At 59.1% G+C, this 24,520-nt stretch overlaps 3 protein-coding genes across 8 annotated transcripts in view; 1 reads left to right on the top strand and 2 right to left on the bottom strand.

Moving 5' to 3' along the window:
- Positions 1 to 2,036: 2,036 nt before the first annotated feature.
- LOC119113952 (phosphoribosyl pyrophosphate synthase-associated protein 1) lies at positions 2,037 to 19,040 on the bottom strand. Of its 6 annotated transcripts, none has more exons than XM_037238189.1 (10): positions 18,883 to 19,040; positions 16,749 to 16,852; positions 13,267 to 13,389; positions 10,554 to 10,717; positions 9,932 to 10,056; positions 8,886 to 8,973; positions 6,602 to 6,738; positions 3,590 to 3,712; positions 2,685 to 2,831; positions 2,037 to 2,218 (listed from the first exon to the last, which is right to left on the bottom strand). In XM_037238189.1, the coding sequence occupies exons 2-10, from the start codon at positions 16,826 to 16,828 to the stop codon at positions 2,060 to 2,062; spliced, it is 1,146 nt and encodes a 381-aa protein (XP_037094084.1). In that variant the 5' UTR covers positions 16,829 to 16,852; positions 18,883 to 19,040; the 3' UTR covers positions 2,037 to 2,059. The 6 variants fall into 6 exon arrangements, with proteins under 6 accessions (XP_037094084.1, XP_037094081.1, XP_037094083.1 ...); XM_037238186.1 differs by having other exon boundaries at positions 18,807 to 18,894; XM_037238188.1 differs by lacking the exon at positions 18,883 to 19,040 and adding an exon at positions 18,814 to 18,881.
- A 127-nt stretch (positions 19,041 to 19,167) lies between these two features.
- Positions 19,168 to 21,961, top strand: LOC119113975 (CKLF-like MARVEL transmembrane domain-containing protein 8). Its single transcript, XM_037238216.1, has 4 exons — positions 19,168 to 19,487; positions 20,537 to 20,710; positions 21,065 to 21,160; positions 21,434 to 21,961. Exons 1-4 carry the CDS (start codon positions 19,374 to 19,376, stop codon positions 21,563 to 21,565), a joined length of 516 nt encoding a protein of 171 aa, XP_037094111.1. The 5' UTR covers positions 19,168 to 19,373; the 3' UTR covers positions 21,566 to 21,961.
- A 426-nt stretch (positions 21,962 to 22,387) lies between these two features.
- LOC119113686 (inactive rhomboid protein 2) overlaps positions 22,388 to 24,520 on the bottom strand; it is an 80,945-nt gene continuing 78,812 nt past the window's right edge. The window contains exon 20 of the mRNA XM_037237964.1: positions 22,388 to 24,134. Coding sequence (XP_037093859.1) covers positions 23,853 to 24,134 — 282 coding nt within the window. The 3' untranslated portion in view covers positions 22,388 to 23,852. The remainder of the gene's footprint in view (positions 24,135 to 24,520) is intronic.

The following is a 24,520-nucleotide window of genomic DNA, read 5'->3' as shown; positions in this document are numbered from 1 at the left end:
TCGATAGACCTGAATGTCTTTCAACCGCTGTCTTGACACCGCTGAGCTCTACAAAAAGGGAGACAGTTGTTTGAGCATCGCTGTCCCCGTCGTTATTGGGGGCTTTACGACCCACCCAGCTGCTAAGGCTATATGGCGTCGCCTGACTCCCACCCTGATAGGAAGGGCGGGCACCGCGGGGAATCGATTCCCGTACCTCTGGTTGCCCAGACACAGTGGTTAACGAAGACGCCTTAACCACTATACTACCGGTACCTCCCCATCACTGTCGCCACCGTCGCTAGCCTGCTCTTGCTTTCACTGCTCTTGCCTTCACAACTGTCGCACCGGTGCCAAAAACAAGGTGCAGAAATGCCGTGGTTTATTACGACGGTCCCGCAGTACGTGCCATACAAGTGCCAGCCGAATTCCTAACGTGATCCCCGGGCACATCCAAAACAGACACTCGGTCTACGAAAGCCCGACTACAAGGCTACTGTACACCGTTAATCAAGTTTCCATCATGAGTTCACAGACCGTCAGTAGTTCACCACGGTTGTGCGGAGCAATCGATGATGTATATCTTCATAAACGCCGGCAACATTCACTACAAATAACGGCCACTTACCATCATGTCCGCAAATACCATTTCCAGTTTATGTACACGCAGATATCGCGAATGTAGTAGATATTACAGGCGCCTTCCCGGGTTCCATCATGCCAGCCCGTTGGGTAGTCAATATACATGTTGAGGATACTAAGTTGGCGATTGAGTCATTTTCACAACAGGGTAATGCAGCGCAGCAGCAAAAACCTAACTCCGCCGGGACAATAAGTGAAACCCCATGTAGCTCACACTTCGACATTGCACTGTCTATGGCTGATGCCGATTGCTTCATCGACGTGTAAATATCATGCCCGGCACCTAGCGGTTACATGGCCAAGCACAAGTGCTGGTGCAATCCACGGCGCGGCGCACCCCGTCACGACACCCTGTTCCACGCCCCGTCGTCTGCTGCGGCGTCCTGCACCGCCCGGGTCGCGCGGACGGGTCCGAGCCCGTCACCCCCCCCCCCCCCACCCCCTACGCCCGTCCGAAGTCCTGTACCGGGACCCCGGAAGGCCGCGACAGCCGCGGCCCAGGGACCTACGCCCGAGACGACGGCTGACCCCGCGGAGCCACGGCACCGGCGGCCGGGGCCGCGGCGACGGCGAACGGACGACCTACTCCCCCAGCCTCCCACCACACGCTCAGTGCGCCCAACCCGCCGGACCAGCCTGACGAGCGTCCACCCGTCCGATCCAGCCCGCGCCCGGGCGGCGGCCGCGCCCAGCGAGCGGTCCAGCCGCGTCGCCCCAGCCGCAGGCCGTGGCAGACAACACCAGCTTGCGCGCACCACCCCCACCTGGCGGGCCTCCTCACAGCAAGGCCCGACGCGCGGGGCGGCCGCCGCTGGCCGGTTTGTCTGGTGCCACGCCGGTTGAGCACAAGGCGGGCCCGGCGCGGTCCCGGGGCGCGCCAGATCGGCGCCGACATCCGCGGTACCTCTCCCCGCCGACTGACGAGCCGTCTTCGCCCGCCGCCCAGCCGGCGCGCGGCCTCCACCGAGCCGCCTCAGCCCGACCGACGAAAGGCATGAGGGACGCCGGGCCCGCCGGCCCCACGGCGCGGCGCGCAGGCCCCCCCCCCCCGGGGCCCGGCCCAGACGCCACTCGAGACGCTCCGCCGACGGCGGGTCCCACTCCCGGTCCTCGCACTCGGCGTCACCGCGCGCACATCGCCGCGTTCCGCCGCCCTAGCGCGCCGCCGGTCACGCGCAGCAGCGCACGCACGCCACCATGCGGACACGTGCGCAGCATGGCACGCACATCGGCGCACCGCGCCCGGACACCTCCCGCGTCTAGCTGACGGCCGGCCTGTCGCCGGCGCGGCGGCACCTCGGCCCAGCCCTCCCCGCCGTGGTGTGTCGCCCACGCCCACCGCCTCAGCCCCCCCCCCCCCCCCTCCACGGCGTTAGGCGGAGCTCCCAGGTCGCCGGCGGCGACGGGAAGGGGGGGGGGGAGGGGTGCCCAGCGTCGCCTAGTCTTCCGTGGTGATGTTGCGGAAGAGGTAGCTGAGGCTTTCCTTGTTGTGCAGGCGGCGGATGGCCTCGGCCAGCAGGATACTGACGTCCACCGTCTTGATCTTGTGGCAGTGGATCTTCTGCACGTCGTGCGGCACCGTGTTGGTGACTACCACCTGGCGGCGGCGGCGAGCTGGTGACGTCGGCCCGCCGGCGTCGCGAGGCAGTGTGCTGGCGATTGCCAACTCCGTGCACAAGTGACGTCGACCCGCGCCGACGAGCAACGGTCCGGACGCGAGTGCACCACGACGAAACGAAAGCTCATCGAATACATGACATGTGATCTGGGTAACAGTCGGTATGAAGGGTTTGCCAGGCAGATGGACGACGCGGGCCACCGCGAGGCAAAGGCCGATGAAAGACGCGATCTGGGTGAGGTTTAGTGCGTGCGGCCAGCTAAGTTGATTTCACCCTTTGCGCGCGCCATGTGTCGCACCGCACAGAAAACCAAGTTCCGAGTCCAAAAGCTCAGCCCGAGCCGGCACAGACAACCATCAACACCAGGTGTGAGCATGCGAGCAGAGGTGACGGGGCGAAGGGCGGCCGGCCGCGGGTGGGGGTGGGGGTGGGGGTAGGGGTCACCTCGTCTATGGCCGACTCCTCGATGAGGCGCGGCGCGTCAGCCGACAGCAGGCCGTGGGTGGCCAGCACGTAGATCTTGTAGGCGCCGCGCTCTTTCAGCATCTCCGCCGCCGCCACGAACGAGCGCACGTCGTCGATCATGTCGTCCTGCCGGCACGCAGGTCCGGGTCAGGTCAGGTCAGGTCATGTCAGCGACCGGTCGCGGCGGGGCGGTCGTCTTGCCGCCCTGCCGTCGGCGGAACCCCAGTCGTATCGCGGGCTTAGAACACTGCCAGTCAGCTACTCTCCCCCCCCCCCCCCTCCCCGGGTCAAAACGCCGCCAACCTTGTCATCGCTCGGCCGAAGTAAGGTCAGCCGCGCGTTCCCGCAGCCTGCAGCAAGGACCGGTCGTCACCATACAACGTACCCGTCCCCAGCTGGTCGCATGTCATCTCCGCGCGGGTACGTTACGGGCTTCGGGATCCTGCTTGGCGCGCGCGGGAGAAAGTCATGCCCGCCCATGCCCCGTCATGATCTCTCATGCCCTCTCGGGATCGTGCCTCTCATGCCGGCTCGGATCGGCATCTCTCCCGCTGCCACGGAGAAACCAGCACAGGCCGGCGTGAGCTATGCAGCACGTCGCGGGCGGGTTCCCAACGCCGGTACATCACCAGAGCATACTGTCCCTCACCGCCAGCTGAGACCGGGCTCGGCGGTGTTTCGCCCAGCGCTCTGCTCACTCGGAAGCGTATCCTTAAATCTCGGATGCACGAGCACGCCGAGTCCGGACATGTTTACCCGGAAAGTCCTCGTCTTTACACATCCTCCGCCCCCAACATCCGGTCCCGGAGCGGCGGACCATTGGGTGAGGTGGGAGGGGGGGGGGGGACGGTCGGGGGTGAAGTGAGTAGGGGAAGCTGACTCACCACCATGATGGCGATCCTGCCACCAACGTCTCCTACCACCGAAATGGGCGGCTTCTCCTTGGCCGCTTGCATGGGCACGCCCGTCACGCCCGCGGTCATGATCCGAGACGGGTCCACTTCGCCCTGCGGGGGAGGCCGCACGCGACGCGCGACGACGGTCAGGCGGCGCCGGCGGCGAGCGAGCCTCCACGCTTCTTCTCAACACACCCCGTCAGGTACACGCTCTCGGGCACGTCACAGGGCACCACAGCGCACACTCTCCAAGTCGCTACGAACAACCAATCAAGGTCATGCACTGCATCCACACCCGCAACAAAGAAAAGTAAACCAAGAGTGTGCAACACTGAAAATACAGTGACACCAAAGTAACCAACGGCGGGCGCGAGGCTTTCGGGTCATGTCATCGTCATGAAGGCGTGTTCTCAGCTTCGCTCGTGTCGCCCCGGAGGCGCACGGCGCGGGTGGGCCCCGATGGTAAACCCCCGCCACCGACATGGGCGCTTCCGTTAGCGTGATCTGGCGCCCACGGCATTCACGGCGCAGTCTCGTCCAGCCGTGTGATCGCCGCGTTGCCAAGCAGACTGAACAGCAAAGCGCGGCTGGTGGCCCATATGACCGTCAGAAAGCATACGAACAGACGCTAGCCAATCACCTTGGGACAGTGACAGGTGGCAGCCAATCACCTTGGGGCAGTGAGGGGTGGCAACCAATCACCTTGGGGCAGTGAGAGGTGGCAACCAATCACCTCGGGGCAGTGAGAGGTGGTAGCAAATCAGAATGAAACACGTGGTGACAGAGGAATAAGAGAGGGCATTGATCCAATTCCGTTCATGCCTCGTACTTCCACATTTACTTTAAATACGAATGGCAGGTAGCAACAGCTGCGGTGTTTTGGCAACGACTTTATCTATTTTAGTCACCGGTGGGTTCCCCGATATGCTACCGATCTCAACTAACCATTTTGGAACTCGACAATAAAATATCTACGGTTGGAAAAATACCTCGTTCGTTCAGCCCACGCAGTGCTAAATTGCAACGGCAAGCTAAGGACCGTAATCCCAGCTGACCGCTTGCTAGGCTCAACTCGGCATCTTATCAACGACCAGGAGCGGCTACGGTGATGATCATCCCCATGAGTGCAATGTTTGCATCGACTGCAAAAACAACAGTGCCAATAACTCCCCCCCCCCCCTTACCACATAAACGGAGCGTGGCGACACCGCCATCTCCCAGCTGATGTCCTTACTGAGCGGCGGCACCAGTGACCAATCAAGACGTAGCTTGTGGCATTGCATCGCGGCCCTGGCCGCCGCACCGACGCCACAACTCCAGCCCTTGACCCACGCGCCTGACAAAACTCATCACGCGCCCGACAGCATCATCACGCGCCCGACAGCCTCATCACGCCCCTGACAGCCTCATCACGCGCCTCATTCGCCGGCGGCCCCGGCGGCGACGGCGGCGTTACTCACGATGCAGACCGAGGCCGTGGAGCGGAGGCGGAGCGTCGCGCGGCGCGCGGCGGCCCGCCCCGGCCGCGACAGCCGCCATCTCCGACTCGTTTCGGCTCCAGGAACGACTGGACGCAGGGGCGGCAGGGTGGCGGGCGTCAGCTGGGCGGCGCGGCCGAGGCGGGCGCCCGCGAGCAGGACGAGACCCAGGCGGACGGAGGAGAAGCGAGGAGGCGCCCGGACAGCGGCCGTCTACACATGACAGGAGGGGGCGGAATATGACAGGGAGAAGTAAACAAGGAGTTCTGTGAATACGGAAAGGGAGGGGACCAATACGGAGAAATGAACGAGAAATGGCGTGAACACAGCGGGGGAGGAGAGGAATGTGGAGAAATGAATGTGTTTCGTGAGTACAGGGTACGAAGAAACGGACGAGGAGTTTTATGAGTACAGAAGAAGGGGGGGGGGAGGAATGAAAGCTATGCAAAGCAACGCAAAGGAATGGACGAGGAGTAGTGTGGGAAAGAGGCGCGGCAAACGTCTCCCGCAAGCGCTGCAGATAGCCGAGCTGCCGTTTAGATGGGAGCACGGGGCGCGGACAGGACCAAGAGCTGGACAGAGGGGCGCGGCTCGGGGACGGCCAGCCGCGCCGAGCCAGCGAGCGAGCGCGCGCGTCCCGTTTACCAGCGGCTCACCAGCCACCTCCATCCTCCAGCTGACCTCGCTGCGCCGGCGCTGGAGTCACGTCGGCTGCGCTGCCGCCGGCGCGGCCGCGAGACATTCAAACCGGCCGCCGCGGAACAGGACGGAGCGCCGCTAGTCGACGGGGGCGGCGCCAGGGCGGGACGGTGCAGAAACAAAGGAAAAACCGGCCAACTCATCACACAGCAAACCAAAGCCGCAACACAGGCCGCGCTCCCGGCGTAAAGTGAAAGCAAGGCGTCAGTGGAGTCCAGAAGCGATCACGGGCGTGCCTCCGGCCGGTCCGTCCGGCCCGCCGGGCGGCCGCCGCGCCCCCTGCGGACGCCACCCCGGCGCCCCGGCGCCGGGTCAGCTCGGGTCACGTGCGCGAGCTCGGAGTCGGGCGGCGGCGGCGGCGGCGGCGAGCCGGACGGCCCGGCCGGTCCCCTCTCTCTCTCATACACACACACACGCCGCTCACATCCCGCAGACAGCGGCCCCGCCTCACGCCGAGGTCGCGGCCCGGAGACAGCTGACACCGGCGACTCATAGCAACACGGATGCAGAGACACGCGGCGTACGTCCCCACGACCATCCACACCAGCCATCGGCAGACGAACAAAACCCACCACGACCAGCCCAGACGCAACCAGCCAATAACAAACACAAACACAACCCGCACAGCCCCACGGCGGTCCAGTCATCCAACCCGCACAGAGACGGACAGCATCCGTGCGGCCGTTCGCACAAACCGGCCGTCGCCACAAAGCCACCGCCGACGCACGAACACGCACAGACCCCGGACGCGAACAGAGCCGGCCGGCGCGGCCCGCACGGACGGCGGCGCGGGCCCGCCGGAGCCGGCGCGCGCGCCACCCACCGACATCGAGACGGAAGAGTGGAGCCGGCCCTGGTGGCGCGCCGGCGGCTCGGGCGGCGGCGAGGTGCGCCCGTCGTCGGCGTCCACGTCGTCCTCGTCGTCGGGCGTCTTCGCCTCGCCGTGGATGACCGCAATGCCTGCGCGCACAGGTCACGGCCGGTCACGGCGGGCGACGCCGGCGTCACGCGGCGGCGGCGCGGGGCCGTGCCGCGGAGGGGGCCGACTTAAGTCGAACGGTTGCGTTGCAGCCACTAGGCCACGCTGCGTCCGGCGGAGCTGTTCGCCACCAGCAGCCAGCAGCCAGCCGCCAGCAGCCGCCTCCGCGCGCTCCGGCGGGTCGGCAGAGGCGGCACGGTGACGCGGGTGGCGGGCGCCTTGAGCAAAGAAGCCGTCCTCCGCGGACACGGAGAGCGGCACTCTAGCGGCGCGGTCGCATTCGCCGGCCGCTGAGGACGGACCCGACGTTACCAGGCGTCATCGCACGTCGGACAACGCTACCAGGTCATCATGTTATATCGTACACGTTACGATGTTATCATGCACCGCGTAACACGAGGCAGTGCTGCCATGTCCAGTACCACCAATGGGCCGTAACCTAGCATGGATGCGGACCCAAAATCGTCCCCACGGTCACGAGAGGCCCGCGTGACCCCCGCCGGCGGCGCCCGGTCGCCGCCTGGCGCGTGAGCTCCGCCCGGCGCGGCTCAGGCGCCTCAGTCCGCCCCGCCCCGCCGGCGCCATTCCCACAACGCAGTCGGCCGGTGCCGACCGGGGTCATTGTCACTGCCGTCGAAAACGAGCGTGGGAAGGCCTGTCCTGATGCGTTGACCAAGGCTTCACCAATGAGCGCCGAGGAGCGGCAGAGCTGCTGAACTGCTGCCTAGTAATCGCGCGTGCTGGGAACACTATGAAGAACAAAACTTGCGGCCCCCTCCCAGAGCGTTCAGACGGTTAAGAAACATGCTAAAACAGGGCGCGACTGATATCGCCCAATCATGTTCAAAACGAACCAGCAAGACAACATTAGCAGACAACCTGAGTAGCCGACCCGTTTCATCGCAGATTATGCCGAGTTTGGCCAATGCAGGCGCTGACCCACAACCAGGTTTTCACGCGGAGAATATTTGCAAACGGTGCCGACGCATGACATGGCGCCATTCTGTAACGAGCACTCCGCGCTATGACAAGTCTCTGGGCTTCCCACATGCCTCTACACCTGTGCACGCAGTTTATAGGACCAAACGTCCCTACTGGACCGGAGTAGCAATCACCACTTCACTATCGCTGCAGCTAGCGCATTCTCTCGCCCCTATTCCCTGACCCCCCCTCCCCCTCCCCCCCCCTATGTCCGCAGTCCGCACACTCGCTATCAGAAGCTGGCAACGCTTCCGTACCCCCAGCCAGAGGCGTTTTCGGAGAACAGATCTCTACAGCACCACTCAAACTGCACACAGCCTTCTGCAGAGGAGCCTATGTCGGCGGGAGGCGGTCCAAGTGTTGGCCGCACTCGGCGCCGCCGCCCAGGTTGCAGACTACGTTCGGTCTATCGCTGTCTGCCGCGCTTGCGGCGAGCCATCCGCCGGACAAGTGACCGTCGTAGCTCTCTGTGACTGGCACGCCCACTTCGATATGTGACTGGCCAAGAGACGGCCACTGGCATGTTCAACTCGGTGCGTGATTGGCCAGAGGACGGTCACCCTCCCGTTGATTGGCTGCTACGGATTGCGAGCGCAGCGATTGGCCGACAACTATCACATGCGGAGTGAGAGCACGCGAAAGACCGGCAGCCACGGCGGGCCACGCCTCCGGCGGTGACGTGGCGGCCGCCGATTGGCCGACTCACCGCTGGGGGCGGGGGGTAATGGCTCAGACCGGCAATAAAACGCACTCCTGCAGGCAGACGTCGCCACTGCTGCGATCACATCGGCAATACATAACGCAACGCAGGAACTCGGTGGGGGGGGGGGGGGTCGGATATTACCACGGCGCAAAGGCGAGTGGCAACCAAAATACCAAACCAAAAGGGGTCTGAGAACGAGGGTAATAAGCACCGCGACAAGCATCTTGTACCTACCGGAGTGAGTGCATCTGCTGAAACTACAATCAAACAGGAACCGAACCTCAGCTACACCAACAAAAAGCACCACGAAAAACTCAAACTCATCTCCGACTGCCAACCAAGGAATAACGCGATGTTCACCAGTGAACCGACTACCGGTCGACGGCGCGCCGTCGCGCCACCAGAGGCTGTACCACAGCGGTGGTCCCATGTCAGAGGGCGTACCGAGACGCAGGCGCTCGGCGTAAGACGTGGCGCGCTTGCAGGAGGCCGGGTCCTTGGCGACGATCACGGCGTTGCGGTAGTCCGGAATCTGAGGGAGGGTCGGAGACGCGGCCGTGGGGGTCTCAGCGGGCCGGCACGGCACAGCGGTTCGGACACGCCAGGGGCTCTGACTCTATGACTCTGTTCAGACTCTGCCTGAAGTGCGGCAAAACAGCGAGCGAACGCGCAAGTAGCAGGTCTGGTCAAAGCTGCGGTCTGGAGACCCTCCGCGGAGCCCTGGATGCCCTCGCCCACTCTCTGGCATTCCCAATGTGGAAGGACGGACACCCAACACTTGTACAAATACAATGCAAGAACAAACAGCATGTGCTTTGAAGACAAGAACAGTCATCTCCTACTAACGACCCATATGCAGCTCGCCTCCGGTACCGGTTTAACACACAGAATGACGAGGACATGATTTTACACGATTGAAATGCCGGGGGGTAGGCATCTTGATACTTCCAAAGTCAACTAGGGCGTTATAAACAACACTATCAACCTGTCTATCAAGCAATTCACGAAGTGGCCATAGCTGCCTGCACATTTCCACGCAGGCTTCTAGTAGATCTAGCTGAATAGCCAACAACATGCGCCTGCAACAAGCTGAATGACATTCACAGCAAGCAGCGGCCACTATAACGACCTGTGTTATATCGCCAAGCCGGCCCTGGATGATTCAAATCCAGGAAGATGATGATGATGATTTGGGCTTTGTGGCGCACCGACTACGTTGGTCATATGACGCCCAAATCCACGGAAGATCTTCATCCCATCAAAGGACAACAAGCATAGGACAACAAATAAGGGACAACCAAGGACAGCAAACAAAGGACAAACATCAAAGGACCGCATTCGGACAGCCCCGTTACAGCGTGATCAACTTCTCACAGAGATGCAGCAGCGCGCCAGGTCACACTGCCACGCGGCCCGCAGTTCCAATCAGCCTTCACCGAGCGGCACGGCGCACAGAGTGCGAGCGCACGGCGTCCTCGCCCGCCCCTCACCTGTTCCCGGATGTAGTTCAGCAGAAACGGCGAGGCGCGCAGATTGTCCACCGGACAGTCGAAGAAGCCCTGGATCTCCTTCTGGTGCAGGTCCATGGTGATGATGTGCGTTAGTCCTGCCTTGCCTGCCGGAGCCGGACACAACGGCTCAGAGGGAGGCCCTAAACGGGCAATGCCAGTACTCCCGGTCACAGCACTGGCTGTGAAGCACAGGATTACAAACAGCAACATTGGGCACGGACGAATGAAATAAAAGTCACGACATAGATATCAGATTTGCGATGCGCGTCAAAACCGCCTTTCCAATTCGCACTTTCACACGGATAAAATTGGGCTGGAGCTGTGGCCTTGAACCTGCCTCGGAACACCCTCTCAGAGTTCACCATGGAGGATGTCCAAATGAACTCCCGTCCTGTGGCACCGTCACACCACGGATCAGGGGCCTCATCTCTAAGAGAAACCAGGGGCCTCATCTTTAAGAGTAAAAGTAAGAGGAACGAGCCCCCCCCCCCCCCCCCCCGGCCCCTCAACACCACACACCACACCCTACAGGCCGCCGTTCCACCCGCGGGGCGGGCATCCCCGCCGACCGCGAGCCGCACCGACCGCCGGGGGCACTCACACATCATCTTCGCCAGCAGCTTGGACACGATGCAGCCCCGCTTCCGCATCTTGGACTGCTTGCTGTACGGCAGGTACGGGATAACGCCGATGATGTTGCGCGCCGACGACGTCTTGCAGGCGTACGCCATGACCAGCAGCTCCATGATGGAGTTGTTGACGTCCCTAGCGTCGGGGCGAGGTCAGAGGTCGACCGACCAGGGCGCTTCTGGTCACAGGTCACAAGAGGAGAGCGGCTGTCGGGGCCCGACCAACTAACACAGCGAACTAGCGAGGCTGCTACGACTCTATGCGAAACTTAACAGTCGCGCAACACAAAGCAACAGCGCGGAGCTTTTACGACCGCACGGGCGTGAAGCGTTCTGTTCCGAGCCTTGAGGAGGGCCCGGTTCAAGCAACAGGAAGACGAGGGCTGGGTCGTCAACAGGGTGCCAGGCACTGACCTACTCAAGGTGAACCAGGAGTGAACGCATGCCCCACAGGGCGATCAGGTGAATCACGCAACGGCATGGCTTGTGGGGTGCCCGAAAAGAAAAACCAACACGATTTTTTAGCCGCGGGTCATTTGTGCGAGAAGCGTCTTGAAGCTCCGCGAAGTGAAAAAAAAACAGCAGTGGCGACATTGGTCGTTCACATTACACTGGTGTGTTCAGATCTGAAGCGTCTGAGACCTTCGATCTTCACAATTTTGAAATCGGACTAAAAGTCGCGCCAGGGGCGTGTCATGAAGCCACGAGCCATCAAAGAAAGCGCCACGCCGGTACAGGCACTGGCTCTGGGTCAGGGCTGGGCACCGCTGGCGACCGGAGGGGCCGACAGCGAGCCCGCAAAGGCCACACGTTCCGGGGAGCCGGCCCCGGTACGGCCCGGCGGCTGACCCGCGCCCTGACCTGGTCAAAGGTCAACGACCGGGCGCCCAGCAGTCGTATCTGGCAGGTCAGGCTCTAACGGCGACCGCGCGGGCAGCGAATCCACTACAGCTACCGTTTCTACACTATCTATGCAGCGCAATGGGCCGATCCGGCTACACTACAGCTACCGTTCGTAGACATCTATGCAGCGCAATGGGCCGATCCGGCCCAGAGCACAAGCTGGCTCCTAGGGCGCTACACGTAAAGTCAGGCTCTCTAGACTAGCCTCAGCCAGGCATTCTACTACAGAAAGAAGGCGCAAAGATGCCAGTGACAGAAGATCGCGAAATAAAGGAGAGCGAGAATGCAGCTCACGTGCGAGTCCGGGTTAAAAAAGCTACAACAGAAATAAAACAAAGATCGGTAGGCAAGAGCCATGGTCTCAGTCGATATGGGGGACGCGATGATAGCAATGCCATTTGTCATGAAAGGAGACGAACACATTTTTGGTTGCAGCCAACAGGCAACAACTGACGCTGATAATAAAAAACGCACCACCAACAGGCTACGACTTACTCAAAATTTTGCGTTGAAACAAAAAGCCCTGACTAACCGTTAATGCGACGGGAAAAACGCGCTAAGCGGGTTTGAAACGTTTGAGCAAAGAGGCAGCGATACCGGTAAAGCTTGCTCCGCAGATCACTCAACTCAACAACTTCGGCCAGGGAAGCAAGGACCGGCGAAGACAATGCTTGAAAGCTGGAAGCTGACAGAAAGTACGCTCACTTGCATCTAATCACAACCACGTGTCTGGGCACACCAAAACGCCGGTTCGGCTATGTCACCAACGGAAGTGAACTCAACCTTTTCAATTGCTAATTTGAAAAACGCCCCGTTACATTCACAAATGACAAGTAAATTTACGATACACGAGTAAAACTACGGTACACAATCGTATGCACTCGTGATCACGCGGCAAGCGACAGAGCTGGTGACGAAAACCCTCGCGCTGGCTACAAGAACCCACGTTACACCACCACCAGCAATGCCGCTTTTCGACAGGCGACGCTTACGTGCCCCCGACGCGGTGCCCGCAGCCCGGCTCCCAACGAAGCGGCACAAGTGACGCGATGTCAAGCCACACAGGACGAGAACTTCGCTCGCAGGCGCCGCGGCTCGGCGGGCACGTTACAGAAGCAGACCCGAGCCAGCCCGCTGCCACGGAGAGGAGGTCCCGCGGGCCAGGACAGGGCGCGCCGGCGCGGCGGTGCGCAGGCGCGGCAGCGACACGGAGTCACATCGGAGGCGAAGGAATAGCCGCGGGGGGGATAAGGCGCTCACACTCGGACGGGGGGGGGGGGGGGGGGCACGGGATCGGGAAGGGAGGGCATCTCGGTTTGGGCGAGGGTCGTGATGTCACGAAGAAAACGACAGTTAGAGGGCCGAGAACACCAGAGCACGGCACGACCTGAGAACAATGGACCACAGAGTAAAGAAGGAGGTCCAAGACGAGGAGGGAGAAAGGAAAAGACAAGGAACACAAGGAGGAAGGCACGGAAAGTCGGATTACGGGGCAGAGAAGGAACAGGGAGCACTTGAACACGGGGAAGCGGAGAGCACTGGATCACGGGGTACGGGGAACACCGGAACACGATGGGGAAGCGGGAAGCACTGAACCACGGAGGAGGCAGCACAGAGCCATGGGAGGGCGAGGAGCATCAAAGCATAGGGGAGCAAGGGGCGGGGGCAATAGAGCACGAAGGAGTGAATAACGCTGGAGCGTCAAATGAACGTGGAGCACTGGAGTGGACGGGGGAGCGGAGAGCGGAGACCACTGAACGCGAGTTAGCCGGACGTGCTTACATGTTTCCTCCCGTCTGCAGAATGTACACGTCCCTGTCCCGCAGCGAGTGCATAATCTCCAGCTGCGTCTCGCGGTTGGCGAACTTGCCAATCTGGGCCTCGACAAGCTTGCGGTCCAGCTTTCTAGCGTGCGCCGGCGGCAGAGGGGATCGGTGAGTAAAGAGCGCGCGCGCAAGAGAGGTAGAGAGCGAGCGAGAGAGAGAGAGCGCGCGCGGGGAGGAGGGGTGACTGGATGGCCGGGTGCATTAGTGACTGCGGACACTGCCGCGTCGCCCGCCCTCTGCCCGCCGCCCGGCCAGCGCGCGCCAGAGCGCCGCCGCCGCCGGCGGCCGGGCAGAGAGCGGAGACGCAAGCGAACGGCATGCACAACGGAACCGACACACTGCTACCCAGAGCACCGCACGCTGGCCGCGGCCGCGCCGACCCGGCCGGGGGCCGGAGTCCCGGGCGCGGCCCGCTGCCGCTGCCGCTGCGCCGACTCTCCCACGTCCGCCGGGCTCGCCCGCGCACCCAGTGACCGTTGATCGACTCAACAACCTTAAATGACCTCCATTTAACCTTAGCTGCTTCAACTGAAGCGCTTGACGTTCAGATTTGGTGTCTGTCGCAGGCAGGAAAAACGGTCGCCGTGCGATCGAGCCTGTCAAAGCCAACAGCTCAACTAAATCGCTCACTGTTTAGATTCAGTACTCGTCAGAGCGGCAAGAAAATCGTCTCGGAGCAACCGAGCACCGGCACCAAAACAACGCCATCGGCGCATCAGAACTACTCAGCACAAACGGTCACCGACGGCGCTCTGACTGCGAGCGCTCGTCGCCAGAGGCGGCCGCGCGCTCGCCGGCTCCGTCCCGCGCCGGCTGCGGCGAGCGCCCCGGACGGGGGAGGGGGTGCGGCGGCGGCGGCGGCGGCGGGGGCCGGCCGCCGGGTCGGCGGGCGGGCGGCAGCACTCACTTGCTGCCCGTCTGCAGAATATACACCGTGCGAGAGCGCACCGACTCCTGGATCTCGACCATAGTCTCTTTGTCGGTTTTCTGGTACACAACGCAGGCGCCTAGCCGCACACCGAGTCGGCTGCAGCACCGCAGCGCCGCCCGGTCAGGTCACCGAGTCATCAGGTCACAGGTCAGCGGGTCACCACGGAGGTCGCCGTCAGCACGCGGGCGCTCACGGTCACGACAGACGAGACATCCGGAAGGCATACGATAGCATACGACAGACGGAAGGTCACTGACACCGTGGCAAACAGCACCGGATACGCACCTGCGCCTGCATCTGCGCGGGAGGTCGTGTCCCACGGGCTTAACACCACCAAGGTCAGCACGGATCAAAGCGAGCGAGGTCACAGGTCATCTCAATGAACACGCGCAGTTCCGTGCCGTGTCGGAGCTCACGAGTCACGGAGCTCTGACACGCCCTGACTCCCACAGAACTGGTCGCCCACGCAGTCAGCGCCCAGTCGCGGTCAGCGCCGGCGGCCAAAGCTACCGGGATCCCGGCAGCGAGGATCCGGACACAGCTGACGGATCCGCCAGCGAGGATCTCCGGACAGCTGACGGGATCCGCCAGCGAGGATCTCCGGACACAGTTGACGGGATCCCGGCAGCGAGGATCTGGACAGCTGACGGGATCCCGCCAGCGACCTTTGGATAGCTGACGGGATCCCGCCAGCGAGAACCTCTGGACACAGCCGACGGGATCCCGGCAGTCAGGACCTCCGGACACAGCTGGCGGGATCCCGCAGCAGAGGACCTCCGGAACAGCCGACGGGATCCGCCGGCGAGGATCTCCGGACACAGCTGACGGGATCCGCCAGCGAGGACCTCCGGACACAGCTGACGGCCCTTTAAAAAGTCAACGCAATACCTTGGCGCGGTGGAGCCAACCGGCGTACGTTCTCGGCGTTAACGAACTCAAAAGGCATGTCTTGCGTTAACAAACCCCGGTTCTCGCGTCGTACTGCCACCCAGCCCTCGGATAGGGAGCCATCACCCGCCCCTCGGATTATGGAGTCACCCAGTCATCGGATTGCAGAGGCCGTGAAGCCCTCGAGTTATGGGGCCCATCTGGTTCTCGTGGATACAGCCCCTCCCCCGCCCCTTCCAGTCCTCAAGTCATAAAACCATCTGAGCTCACATTTAGAGCCACCTCGTCTCACGGTAGCAAACCAGTTCTTGCGTCTTAGAGCACCCACCGCACTGCACCTGCCAGCGGCACAGTGACTCATCTACCACATCAAATGCTTCCGCCACCCACATAAACCCACTGTCATCCGTTGCTACCCAGCGCCGTACCAGTTATACCATCCACGATACCCATTCCAGTGATGCGGCCATCATACCCAGCTACAAGACGCGCCCCACGAGCACGCCTTCCTCGCCCCCCCCCCCCCCTCCCCGCTTCAGAAAACCAATGGCAGGCCGTCGCATATCCTGCACGTCAGCACTGCGGGATAGCTCTAGAGCGGAGAGCTGGTGGGCACTCGCGGGGACGGGGTCCTACCCCTGCCTGGGGGGGGGGGGTGGGTCACCGCCGGGGAGGTCACCGCCGTGACCTGGCCCCGTCACGCCAGCACACGCCGGCCGCAGCCGTGACCACCGGCGCCGCCGAGCGCAGACGCGTCAGCCCGCTGCGCCCATCGGCAGCCACTGGCCGGGGCATCGGCATCGGCAGCCAGCATCGGCATCGGCAGCCAGCATCGGCATCGGCAGCCACTGGCCGGGACACGTCACGCCAAGACTGCGCCTCGGTCGCGACGGCGGGTCGGCGGCGTCGCTGGACACGCTGTTACAGTCGGCGGGAGGGGGGTCGGCACAGGCTTTAGATGCGCGCCCACAGCGCCCTGCCGTCACCCAGTCGCCGAGAGTGACGTACACGGCCGGAAATGACGAGTGGGACGGAGGGAGAGGTGCCCAACCCCCCAATCCCCACCCACCATTCAGGAAAGCTTGGTGTTGGCCTTATAGCACATGATACAGCACAGATTGCACAGAAAACAAAGGTGGCGAAAGTCGTTCCTACCCTTCCTCGAACTTTTTGGAGATTTGTTTGGCAATGAAAGATGTTCACACAATGGTCTGTCTAACAAAATGCACAAAAATATATGTCATGCAAGACACAACCACATGTCTGAACAGGGCAGGATAGCACAGGAATGGCTGAGCTGAACACGCAACTGTGCGGGCAAGGTTCGAGAACCACACACACACACACACACACACCTGCGGCACAAGTGACAAACTGCATACCAGCATAGGGTGCACCAAGTATGGTGCCTGATACACATTAAAAAGATGCACCACATGACAGCAAGTCACACACCACAGAGCAAATAGCTTATTCCATACTGCATTCAACTGCTCAGCCATTTATAAGAAAACATTTCACTTGGTGGAACACACTGATGTGAGCCACTGTAATCACAAGGCACACCATGTCCAAGAAAATCCCTAGGCTCACAGGGTATTTCAAGGAGCAGCACTTACTCGGCGATAAGCTGGGCCAGGGTCGGGTGGGAATTACCCGCCAGGATCATGATATCCCCACTGCACACCCCCGTGTTCATTGTGGCTGTGTCTTGAGGTGACAGCTGGAAACATGGGGAGGCTGTCAACTGAGGCCAGCAGGCTTCCAAATCCACTATTTGGCAAGTAAAACAAAATACCCAGCAGAAGGCAAGTGAGGCATGAGTGTCAGGGCATGCTACACCACACTGTGCTTTGAGAGTAGGTGAAAACTTGGGCTTTGAAAGGAGCTGGGACTAAAAATCACCCATGACCTCAGACATATTCTATATGCATGACCATACAGAATGATCAAATTAACAAACAGTACATAACTGGCCACAACATGACTACTAGTTGAAGCCATGACAGAGGGCACTATATAAAAACCAATGACCCTTGATGCCTGTGGGATGCACACCATCCACCCTGCAAACTGCACTTCAATGTGATGAGATCTTATTCAGGCCAGGACCCTGAGCATCTGTCAACAATGCTGACCCATATTTCCTGTTGACATTTCTGATACTTTGCAGGCAGGCACAGCAGTCCAGACCTACAACTAGGTAAGTTAAAACATTTTCTGCACCACTGTGGGAAAAATGAAAACTGCACTGTGAGGAACTAGCACTTCATCTCTTTACCTCAGGAAGAAAAGAAAGCATACCAGATTGCAATAGAATATCACTGATGTACAATTTCAGTCTCCTTTTTAGAAGGATCCCCACTTGAGAACTGTTACAATATGGGTACTGAGGAATGGCCCATGCCACTATGAGTAATCATGCTCAAAGTGGTATATACTGACATCACACACACATACCAGTCCCCAAACTTGACTACAATTGTGCACACCTTTAACAATGTAACCTCTGTGCTCCTGATCTATGCAACAACCAAAATTTTGACTACATGACATCACTTGGTCTTGACAAAATGTAGATCACTGGTCATAACCTGCCAATGCTTGGAAGTGCAACACAAGACCTGATAGGGTCAGAGTGGACTTGACCAGGCTGGGCTTGTCTGTACATGTCTATGCTCATCTGGACTAGTCTGAATTCCTCTCACATTTTGTATAAGTAATTTACAAATGTCAGCCTGCATTTTGACAACACACTACATGACTTTATTCCAACCATGCATGCCAAACTTTTCCCATTGTACTAAGGACAGCAATACTTGCAATGTGATGAAGGTGGACTGAAAACTATAACTCATGACATCAGCTACCTTCACATGGCATTTACAAGTACACAAATCATGAAGGGAAATGTCCATTCTACTTTTCCTAAGCAGAAAAGTTAAGCTATCAATTTTCCCATATAGGGCATTTCACAGAGCATTCTTTTAAAAAATACCATTGTTGGTTGAGTTCTTCCCATCTCTAGATTTCATGTTGGCTCTTTTAATCCTGTCTGTTTGATCCTAGTCTGCATATTATTAGCATCATTTAAGCAAATGATTCAGCCAGGATTCACTGAACAAGAGAAGAGAACCCAACAGCAAAGAGAGAACCCAAACAACCTCCTAGCTTGTCTAGAACTTAATTTGGCTTTCTGAACTTGAGTTCAACAGAATGAACTGTCAAACACACCTTTACATAGGTAGCCTGGTGTCATGGTCATGGCATCACATAATCCCCAAAGGCAGGCTTCCTGTGATATTGGGTGTTCCATAGACTTGCAATATTTTGACCAAAAATATTGGAAGCCCAAGTAAACATTAAATTTAAGTGGGCAAAGGAAAATCAACCTAGGAATGGGTATATCTCCCATAAAAGAATGCAAGTTGAGCCTCTGCACCAGATGCCAACTGAAACATCCAACTCGGACAGGCACACTAACAGTCCAGTCTGAAAAAAATGCATACAATGCACCAGGCGCCCACCCAACATCAATATGCTTCACTTCCAGTTGAGTTCAGGATTTATCTTATGATTTAAGTGCTTATTTCAGTGAATAAGCACCATATACGAGCGGGAACGATAGCTACAACGCAGCATGTGATACAATACATCACAAATACGCACCCACCTACCACGCACCACCGGCCGCACGCGGTATTGACAACCGAGTGCAAATTTCACACGATCGGCGGTGAAGACGACTCTTACATTCAATGATATCGATTTAAGTTAGCAAAAAACTCCAATTGGTCTAATCGGCAGCACAATCGGTCTAAAAATCCACTACTGCTGAATGATTGGTCAAACAGAAAAGTTTTTGGCTCGCAAGTTTGTAGTGAACAGATGTACGGGCACGGAAATTGTAATGGAAGCCGTAGGTTAGCGATGGCGACGTATTTGACGCCGAATAGCAACGTTAGATAGCCTTGGCGACGACGGAGAGCGCGGGCGCAGCGGTAGCGTTCATGTTTTGATATTCAGTTGTGGTAGTGGGTTGAGGGTGCGGGTTGGGGGGATGAGGTCGAGTGTGAAGGGGAGAGGTCTTGAAAGCGCGTTGTACTGCGTCGTTTCGAATACGGGAACGGAGCGCTCATTGAAGCTGTGAACGATTTTTCCCCTAAATTTGCCATCGGCGAAGCTTGTGCCACAGCTTGGCTCGGCGTCTGACGAGTTGATGATCGGTGCAAGACAGTGGAAGCATGTTTGAAAGTGCTCCATGTGTTACTGCAACAACAACCAAAGTGGTTGCGGGGTTGAGGCTTCACAAAGAATATATGTTCACTGTTGGAGGCATTCTGAAGATGATGCAGATGGTGGGTACCTATGTTTCATGGTCAGCTTTAGACCAGACTAACCAGCAGCTGCAGGCATCAAATGGAAGCTGCAGCCTGAGCCTATTTGGCTTTCTTTGCTGAGCTTACTGTCCCTCTACTGCAGGAGATGCCATGATGACACAATTGTGATATACCAGAACATTAATGGGAGGGAAGATCTTGGACAAATGAGTTCTTCATGACGGCTGAGATCGTTGCAAGGGATCAATGGTGAGGGACTGTATGGACCCAGATCAGTCTTGTATGTTAGATGAGGTAATTGCAGGAAGGGGTTGTAATTGACTGGAATGCTCTGACCACTGAGGTGATCCACTGCATGATGGATCCCAGGCTGGTTGATGGTCATAATTTAATAGAAAGATGGTACTAAGAGACACCAACCCAGTCCATCCCATGTCCCCACAATTTCTGTTGGGTGGGGCACCTATACTGACCATTGGATGATGGTTTGGGGCCTACTGACAGTAGAGGGTTTGCCTGATTTGATTTGTGGGCCCCACCTGGCAATGGTGTTCCATTGAAAGAAAGTGGAAAGGGTAGTAATTTCCCCATTACCTCAGAAGATTTACTATTTGTGGCATGGATTCAGAGTCATGTGGCAGCAGATTATTGCTGTTTTCACATACAATTAAGTGTGGTTGAGGATATTTTATTGATTTTCATCATGCATGTGTTGTGGGACAGATGGTAAGCAATGCAGGATGAAAGTTAAGTGGGTCACTATCCACCCCAGCTTTCATTGAAGTTTGCCTGTTTTTTTACATTTTATCATTTAAGGATGCTCATTCTGCAAGCTATTTGCACCACCAATGGTCCATAGCTCTCTCCAACCCTGGTGTCACCACATTTAAAGTATGCTGGCACTGGGTGTGACAAATCACTGTAAGTAGATCCAAGTTGTTGGAATTAAATCAAATGCAACTATGATTCAACAACAATATGTGAACATTAAACCTACATTGTTGTTTTCCTCCTCAAACCACAAATGCTGCACGTGTTTCAACGTGCTGGGGCATGACTTCCCTCAGGTTCTTGGTCTCTGTGGCTTTCTCTGCATCACCATCTCAGACCTGAGCTATCATCCAGTGGCAACATGGTACTACTTTGTCTGCCTCATCAGCTTCTGGAGCTCACTCATCATGCTGGTCTGCTACTCCTTCCACATGGTGGAAAAGCTGCACTTCCTACCATGCTTGCAGATTGTAAGTAGGACTGATGGAACAGAAAACCTGCATGGCAGTCTGCATCTGCCTTGGTCAGAAATGTCATCTGCAGTGACAGTCAGGGCCTACCAACACTGTCTGCTGGCACCTGCTCTGCCATCTGGTGAGGAACTGCCAGTCAGTTAAGGAACCGCTTATCAGCTGAGCCTCGGTGCCGCCAGCAGCAGCTGATCCTAGTGGTGGGTCTTAGGGGATAGATCTTGATAAGGAAAGTTTTATTTTTGGATGTTTGGCGGGGGCACCCCCCAGCTGCTGCTGCCCCCTCCCCTCTGTGGGATCACCACTGGAGGCCAGTGTTCAGTCAGCTGATGCCACATGCTGATCCACTTGCAGGAGCTGGCCTTCAGCTGCTGCTGGGCTGCACTGTACCTGCTGGCCGCTGCCCTCTCAGCCTCGTTCAGTGGAACGCCGTCGTGGGCCGCTGCCACGGTAAGTGTGCCTAGCTCTCTTCCCTTCCGCCCCCATCTCCACCTACACTGACTGACAATGGCTGCCACCTCCCTGCCTGCACCTGACCTGATGACAGATTGTACGCCCCTCCTCCCCCCCCCCCCCCTGAAGCCTCGCTGAGCTGAGGGTTTTCTGGATTTGAACTGGCGGCAGACAGATCTCATTTACTCGACTGCTGCACTCTCTTGGTAACTGTTTATAAGGATTTTTTGTGGTGCTGTGTGACAGGATGACGATGTGTTTCTATTTCAGGTGTTTGCCTTTCTCGGCATGTCCTCTCATGCCTGGGAAGCAGCTTTGAAGCTGCGGGACGTCCGAGCCGGGGACATGGCGCAAGGCCAGCGGACGGTGGCGACATCCGGCGGCACGCTGCCGAAGTTCTAGTGCCGTGTCGTCCGCAACGGCAACGTCTCGTCTGCTGCCGGCGACCGACGTAGAATCAACTTGCGGGTCAATTTATGGCGACGCTATGGACGTGTTTGGGACCCCTCGTGAACCATGAGCACTAGATAGATGGCCCATCGAACAGTCGATTACCGTGCACTTATCGGCCCGGCCAGGTCCGAATAGGGGCTGCTCAGTGGGTCCAGTCCAGTTCACACTCAGCAAGTCTGTGTACCCTTGAGCATTGTGGTGTGTCATGGCCCACAGGGAGCGAACTATGAAAGCCCCAGTGTGGTACCCGGCCGCTAACGCCGTGCGGATCTCGCGGGCCGGACACGACTAGTCAGTATATACCTCCTGTCTGTGATACGTTACCATATACACGCGATGACCGTGTGGCGGTGTCTGCACTTCGCCCGCCCGTAACTGGAGCTCTTGCCCGAGACGTGCGCCGTCCAAACAGCCGCCATTGGTGGTCAGGTGTATCCTCAGAAGCTGACATCACACCGGCTCAGAGGACAAGACAGCACATCGGATATAAAACGACCGGCCCCGCACCGCGCGCGCGCCGCCACGCCCGAGGGCGCCCGCGCCGCCCCGAACCCTCACGTGGGCGGGGAGGTGACGCGGCGGCGCCAGACGCCGCCGACAGCGCGCGGCCGCGCCGACCCGGCGTCACCGCGACCCCGGCCGGCAGACACGCAGACAATCGCAGACACAGACAGGCCCAGACACGGGCGGCCGGCGGGCGCCGCGAATCACGTTCGAAATCAGCCGACGCCCCCCCCCCCCTCCCCTCCCCCCTGTCATCAGACAGTGCACGAGTATTGAGTATCAACTGCCGTCCGAGCTGAGCGCACTCGCCAACCGTTTGCACAATCGTAATGCCCTGGATTTGGAAACTTGTCTTCGATCAACAGGCTCCGAATGGCGGAGGATATATAGAAGCACAATCCTGAAGAAATCCTGAACATAGCGGAGCAACGCATTTTAAATAAAATTAAGTGCAAGTAAATCATAAAACGCGACGTTCTAGCTTACGCCCGTGACTAAGGCAAACGTGCCAAAACTAACTTAAACAACATCCACGCCTGTAATTCAGGCCTTGCCATAACTAGCTTAACGAACTGCGCTACAGACTGAAAAGACTATCTAGCAGGGACACTACTAACACATCCTTTTCCAGCCTCAAACTTATTTGGGGCGCCGCTCCCACAAAACATCTGGGAGCGGATGCAGGCGGCGTGATTACAGACAACTAATCTTACAAGCAAATCAAGCTTGACACAGCACCCGATGCGCTTTGTTCCGGCACGAGCCTAGTTTTCAATGGGTATGTGGGTAACCACATAACCGAAATACCGAGTTTCTCGCCACTTCGCTAGCGAACGTTTCCATGTCGCGGTCAGTCCCGTCTTGAGTGCGGGACCACGATATCGGGCTGTAGGCTGTTGCGGATCACACATCTGGCGCATTCTCTCGCCAGACTGGTCGCAACACGAGACTAACGGGCAGTGTTCCATAGAGCTAAACCATCGACGTTTTCGGGCACCAGAGACCGGCTCCCGACAACCGTTTGAGCATACAAAGATATCCTCCACACAAGTCATCCAAATGCCGTTTGAACAGGACGCACGGTCAAAAAACAACGGGTCAATTGCTCTTTGGCTGCCAGAAAGCCTGAAACAAGTTCAATTTGGTTTATCCGCTCCGACCAGCCTCCTCCGAAGCCGCTCCTCTTCACCGGCGCCTGAGCCCGACTCCCCATCAGGAGTCGGCCGGAGTCAGGCCCGGGCGGCGCAGCTGAGGACTCCGGCGGACTGCCTCCGGCCGACGTCGCCACGGCGGGCTCGAGCGGCCGCCGCCGGCAGGTGGAGCCAGGCCAGCGCTCGGTGGGGTGGAGCCGGGCCGCTACGGCCGGCCGGACCGACGAGTGGGCAGCCTGACCAGGCCCCGAGCTCGGTCCGAGCTGCAGAGGAGCCGCACAGCAGCACGGCGCCGGCCGCCTCGGGCACGCTGCCGCACACCGCCACACGCCCGCGCACGCGCGCGCCGCCCCTCGCGCTCCAGCAGACGTGCACACTCCGTCCAGGCACCAACCGTGGCCAGCTGCGCGAGAACGCGGCCGCCTCCTGCGACCACCGGCCGCGCGCACCTCCAGCCCTCTCGCCGATGCATCACACCGCACCACCGCGCCGCCGCCGCCCGGCGCCCGACGCCCGGCGGCGGGCGGCGCCGCTCCACTACGGCCGGTCGCGCGCCGCGGACTGCCGGCGGTGCCCGCTCATCACAACTCGGTCCGCCGGTCGAAGTTGATGTTCTGCTCGGCGCAGAAGTCCCGCGTCAGCGGCAGGCAGTTGAGATACTCGCAGACGGGACACTCGTAGAACGGCGTCACGTAGAAGAGCACGAGCAGGAAGAGCACCAGCAACGTCACGGTGGTGACGCACACGGCGATCAGCACCTTCTTGCGCGCCCTGTCGTACGGGCCGAAGCTGACGTACGGCAGCAGCGCGTACGACAGCAGGAAGCCGACGATGAAGCCGAAGATGTGCGCGTAGTTGTCCACCTGTCGGGCACAGGCGGTCGGTCACTGTTCAGGGAGCAGCAGACGGACGACGCACGGCTTTGGAAGGCGGCCCACGTGGCGACACGGACTCCGGAAGTGTCACGCGATGTGGTCGGGTAAGCGCCATGCTTGGTCCTCGCAGTCGGCGGACAGCGACGCGTCACAGCCGGTCAGGCCGTTCGTGACTTCGGCGTCGGTTTCTGCCGTTCAGTGCGGGCAAGGCCGCGAGCAGAGAAGGCCGAGCCGTACGAGCAGCGCTAATGTCCTGGGATGGAACACACACCGGGGCAACATCCTCGAGCAGAAAGCCGATGAGGAAAAGGACACATCTACCACCAGGGCAGCAGACCGATGAGGAAGAGGACACACATCTCTAACCCAGGGCA

This window comes from Pollicipes pollicipes, unplaced genomic scaffold (assembly GCF_011947565.3).
Source record: "Pollicipes pollicipes isolate AB1234 unplaced genomic scaffold, Ppol_2.1 Scaffold_7262;HRSCAF=8765_pilon_pilon_pilon, whole genome shotgun sequence".
Taxonomy (NCBI): Eukaryota; Metazoa; Arthropoda; class Thecostraca; order Pollicipedomorpha; family Pollicipedidae; genus Pollicipes; species Pollicipes pollicipes.
Note: the sequence above shows the minus strand (reverse complement) of the source record. Positions and strands in the feature narration are given on the sequence as shown.

Coding starts and splice junctions, on each gene's coding strand:
- LOC119113975 (XM_037238216.1), top strand. CDS start 19,374: ATGTTTGAAAGTGCTCCATGTGTTACTGCAACAACAACCAAAGTGGTT. Junction 20,711..21,064: donor TCCTACCATGCTTGCAGATT/GTAAGTAGGACT, acceptor ATCCACTTGCAG/GAGCTGGCCTTCAGCTGCTG. Junction 21,161..21,433: donor CGTCGTGGGCCGCTGCCACG/GTAAGTGTGCCT, acceptor TTTCTATTTCAG/GTGTTTGCCTTTCTCGGCAT.
- LOC119113952 (XM_037238189.1), bottom strand. CDS start 16,828: ATGAACACGGGGGTGTGCAGTGGGGATATCATGATCCTGGCGGGTAAT. Junction 3,713..6,601: donor ACTCTTCCGTCTCGATGTCG/GTGGGTGGCGCG, acceptor CCTCCCCCGCAG/GGCGAAGTGGACCCGTCTCG. Junction 2,219..2,684: donor AGGAGTCGGCCATAGACGAG/GTGACCCCTACC, acceptor CGCCGCCGCCAG/GTGGTAGTCACCAACACGGT.